Source organism: Grampus griseus, assembly GCF_964374135.1.
Source record: "Grampus griseus genome assembly, chromosome: 8".
Classification (NCBI taxonomy): domain Eukaryota; kingdom Metazoa; phylum Chordata; class Mammalia; order Artiodactyla; family Delphinidae; genus Grampus; species Grampus griseus.
The window spans coordinates 23,498,746-23,503,325 of NC_139002.1; the positions used below are offsets into that span (position 1 = coordinate 23,498,746).

The following is a 4,580-nucleotide window of genomic DNA, read 5'->3' on the forward strand; positions in this document are numbered from 1 at the left end:
CAGCGTTATTTCTTCTTCCGAGACTTTCTTCGCCCAATATTTACAAATACCGCACAGTGCCTCGGCGGAGGAGAAAAAGAGTAGGGGGAAGAAAAATAAGGAAAGAAGGAAGAGGAAAGGGAGGCCACAGGAAAGTGGAAGAGGAAGGCCGGAGAAAAAAGAGCAAGGACGGCAAAGATGCTGGAAACGAGGAAGGGAAGAGGAGAGGGACTAGACAATCAGGACAGTACCACCGTTTGCAAAAGGCCCTCGCCAGCTGGGTCCAAACAGGAGGAGGCTGTGTGCGCTCCTTGCGGACTGGGGGCCGGTGGTGGAGGCGGAGGAGCACAGGGACTCTGGCACGGGAGGCCAGGGGAAGAAGAGGCGTTGGATGAGGCGCAGAAGGCAGCGTCCCCTCCCTGCTTCTCCAGCCGGCTTTCTTTTGCTTGGTTTGGGGCCTGGCCGCCCTCGGGTTGGGGAAGCCCCCTGCCGCCGCGGTTGCCGCTGCAGTGATCCCGCTCATATTCCTCCTGAGCCCTCTGCATCTTCCGTTTCTTCATCCTACGCTTGTGGATGTGGAAGGTGGAGAGGGACAGCACGATGAGGCAGAAGATGAGGGTGACCAAGACAATCAGCACCAGCGTGGAGGAGAACGAATGGAAGAGCTGCTGTCCCACCTGCGTGATGCACGTGCCGCCGCCGCCTCCTGCGCCCGGGCCACGGGCGCTCGCGTTGCCCGTGCCGCTGGCGTTGGGGGAAGCAAAGGTCCGGTTGAGGAGACACGGCGGCAGCGCCAGCCTCAGCTCCTTGGGCTCCCTTGCACTCATCGGCGCTGGGCTGGGAGGGGCCAGGCACACCAGACTTCCTCTTCTGGGCACACGGTTCCCACCAGCCAAGAAGAGGACGGAGCCCGCGCCACCCAAAATTACTCCCTCGTGTGGGAGGGGATGCGCTAGCGAGCGAAGGACTGAGGGAGCAACTGCGGGCAAGCAAGCCGGCCAAGGAGCGAGCGGTGCCCAGGAGATCCTCTCCGGCCCCGCCTCGAACGCGTGTTCGCGCGCCCTTTTCCTTTGCCAAGGCACCAGGCTGCAAAGAGAACAGGCTTAGTTAGGATCCCAGCTGCTGCCCGGGGGAGCGCTGAGAACCGGAACGATCACCGTCACTGCAAAGCGGCCCTCTGAGCACACTGCCTCAGCTGGGCGCCGCCCGTCTTCTCCGCAGCCCGCGGACCCCAGCCCGCCCGCCCGCCCCTGGCCACGCACCAAAGCCTCCAGTTCCGCGTTCGCGCCACTTTGCTGGGAAGAGGGTCTGCGCCGACACCGCGGAGATGCCGATTACTCAGCAGATAAAGCAGCCACCCTGAGCACTCCACAACTTTCTAATCGCAACACACACTCAGCCACGTCGGAACGCGGTCCCTGCTTCCCAGAGCGCCGACTGTCCTCTTTCCGGAGCCCTCTCAATGGATGTCTTCGCCTGGATCCTACCTTTCCCAGCACCCACCCCGGGCCGCCAAGCCGGCCCCGGGTACGCAATCTTCCCTTCCCTTCCCTCCCCCTCCAGACTCTCGCTCCCTGGACGTTGGCAGATCCCTTAGGTCCCAATCCCATGGGGGTAACCCTGGAGCCACATCCCATTCCGCCTCTGTCCGCGGCTGAGGCTGACACGCAGGATCGCGCTCCATCCTTTCTCCATCCTTCTTCCCTGGTACCTCCCCAACCCCCCCGCCCCCCCCCCTCCACAACACACACAACCAAAAAAAAAAAAAAAAAAAAGCTGAAGCACCTTTCTTTCTCAGCTAAAGCACATCCTTGCAAACGCCCCCTTCTCCACATCTCTCTGTGCCCCCCACTTGACAGTATCCTGCTTCTTTCTAAGGGTGCTGGAAATGAAAGGGGGAGGGTTCCCGCCTGCAAAGTTTGGGGAACAGACCTTCTCTCGGGCCTTCCCAGTCCCAGCCCGAGGGCCCTGAGGCTCTTCCCGGGGAACAGAGCCAGGGAGATCCGTAGCGCGCAGCCGAGCCCCCTTGCCGCTCTCAAGAGGCAGCTGCAAACTGTTGCACTGCGGAGCAGTGAGGCGGCGTGCAAGCCCGGGCCGGGGCAGGGGCGGGGGCCGGAGCTACGGCCAGGGGTGCCTGCGCAGGCCGCCGGGGCTGTCCTACCCGCTCGCGCCCGGCCAGCCGGCCTCCTGGAGCCTTAGACGCACCGTGTCCCTTACCTGGGGCCGCCAGCTGGCTGCAAGGAGGGAGCCCCGCCGCGCGGCTGCAGTGAACGGCTGCAGAAGGCGCGGAGTGAAGGGGCCAGAGACCAAGCCGCGCTGTCGCCGCCGCCGCCGCTTCGGGGAGCTCAGCTCGCAGCCTATTGCCAGAGAGGCCGGTGACGTCAGGCAGCCACCGCCAGGGCTCCGAGCCACCCCTCAGGCCCCCACCCCACCCTCATACCCCCAGCACCTCGTCCTGGCAGAGCCAGCCTCTGCCACACACGTTCCCGGTTCCCTGTTGTTCCCCTACTCAGGGGCTGAGCAATAACCCCCATCTCCACCCTGTGAGCAACCCACCTTCCGCACTCCTCTGCTTAGGAAGGGCTGAAGCTTCAGTTCTCTGGCTGCCCGATTCCTCACCCTCCACCCTTTCCCACGTGGTCCCAAGCACACATTTTTACACTCTAGAGATCCATCTCCCCTCAGGGCACACAATAGATTTTCTCCCTCTGCTGAGGGGGATCTTCCCCTTCTCCAATCCTGTTTACGCTGGCCTGGCTCTGAACAGAAACAGTGCATAAGAAGGGCATTTCTGAACACAAATGTGGCCGAACCTGAAATACAAATCTGAACATGTATTTAACATCAAACAATCTAAACGAACCGTTTTCCTCTCCAGTAAGATCAGAGTCTCCAAATTACCTTTCACTCCACCCGACTCAGGATCCTCCTCTCTTCCCTCACACACTCATCTCCAGGCCCAAGACCCACTCCGTGTATTAAATACTCCTATTTTGACAATCTAGCCACTCATGAGCACACAAAGCTCACAAAAGGCTTATAAGGCAGGAAGACGAAAATCACTCAGAGGAGTGCAGAAATGAAACCCTATGAAAATTCCAGGCATTGTGCCTCTTACAAAGTACCCCTTCATGGCCCTAATACTTGTTAAAGTGTTTGGTGCTTTTCTGTAGTATTAAAAATAGCCTTTCTGCACAATGGATAGGACTTCCTGAAAGAGTCTCATCAGCCTGCCTAAATCTGGGCAGAGACTAATCAACTATTGGTTTAGAACCCTTGGGAGAATATGAAAAGTGCATTTAATTACAGTAGCCAACTTCAAAATAAAGTATTCTCATATGTCTACTGTAGAAAACAGCAGTCTCAAAGATATTGTATGGTCTTTGAAGGCATTCAGGTGTCTTAATAAATGTACATTTCCTTCTTCCCTTACTGTTTTGTTTTCTTCCCATCTTTGAGTCCAACACAGTGCCTGTGTAGTACTCACTTGCTAAATTCAGTGCTGCAGTATACGTGGCTGCTTTTTCCTGCTATGCCTCAGAATTGAGAGAGAAAAACAATGGCTGATGCTCACCTATCTGCTTGCATTTGCAAGCAGAGGGTTTTGTAAGAAAGACAGTTTGACTCGTGAGGTTATCTGTAATCTGGGGGTCCCTTCTTCTGAGCCTGTGTTGCTATCTAGTCCTACTCCAACTTCTCCTTTTCCTCTCCTTGCCCATGACTTATATACAGAGAAAGAAATACATCATTTCTCCCCCAAATTCTTTCATTTGTTTGAACAAAAGTCATCAACTTTTTCTTCATAATTGTTTCAATTAAAAAAAGTATCTCTACTTAAGCTAATAGTATAGCTTAAGCATTAATAGTATAGCTTAATAGCAGTACATGCTGAATAATACATGGTTTCTTGAGAGCACGGATTGATGCCTTTGGCTGCCAGAGTCACACAATTAATGACAGCCAATGACCCCAATGCTGGTTTAACTTTCTTGCCTGGAATGAGGACACCTAATGCCCTGTAAAAGACACCTGCCACATTTGGATATTCTGAATTTGATGGGCTCAAGGGCTAGAAGGATGAGCCTTGTTTTCACTGTGATCACTACATGAGACTTCACTATTGATGCTTGACATGCAATACCCCATTTTTCACACTTTCTTTGTTCCTGAAAAGTTGAGTCTAATCTACATTTTGTAAAGCAAATTCAATTTTGAATACCCCAAAAAGAGTTTGGGCTATTTAAAGAGACTCTTTAGAAAAGCCGTCTTTAAAGCAAAGAAGTTTTTCATAATTAGAATTAACTCTCACTGGTCTGTTTTCCAAACTTGAAAAAATTAGTTGTCAGGTTCTCCCAGTGAGAAACATACACGCCTTCACAATATGTTATAATGAGATTACAATACGTATATAATGGGATTCCTTTCGCACACCAAGCTTCTAGGGCATGTGATTAGGCTGTCATTGTTCTTATTCTTTTGTTATAAATTATAATCATCTGTTATAGCACAAGTGCTAAAAGTGTTTGCACCATTTTACACAACCTATGAAAAGACAAGGTGATGTCTTGGAGAATTTACAATCTGCAGCAGATGAATGTGAT

General features: G+C 53.2%; 1 protein-coding gene across 1 annotated transcript; it reads right to left on the minus strand.

Annotated features, from left to right (window-relative positions):
* Positions 1 to 218: 218 nt before the first annotated feature.
* LOC309826803 (uncharacterized protein C11orf87) lies at positions 219 to 806 on the minus strand (the record flags this gene model as incomplete). The annotated part of the gene is made up of 1 exon (XM_082661181.1): positions 219 to 806. The coding sequence occupies one exon, from the start codon at positions 804 to 806 to the stop codon at positions 219 to 221; it is 588 nt and encodes a 195-aa protein (XP_082517307.1).
* Between the last annotated feature and the right edge of the window lie 3,774 nt (positions 807 to 4,580).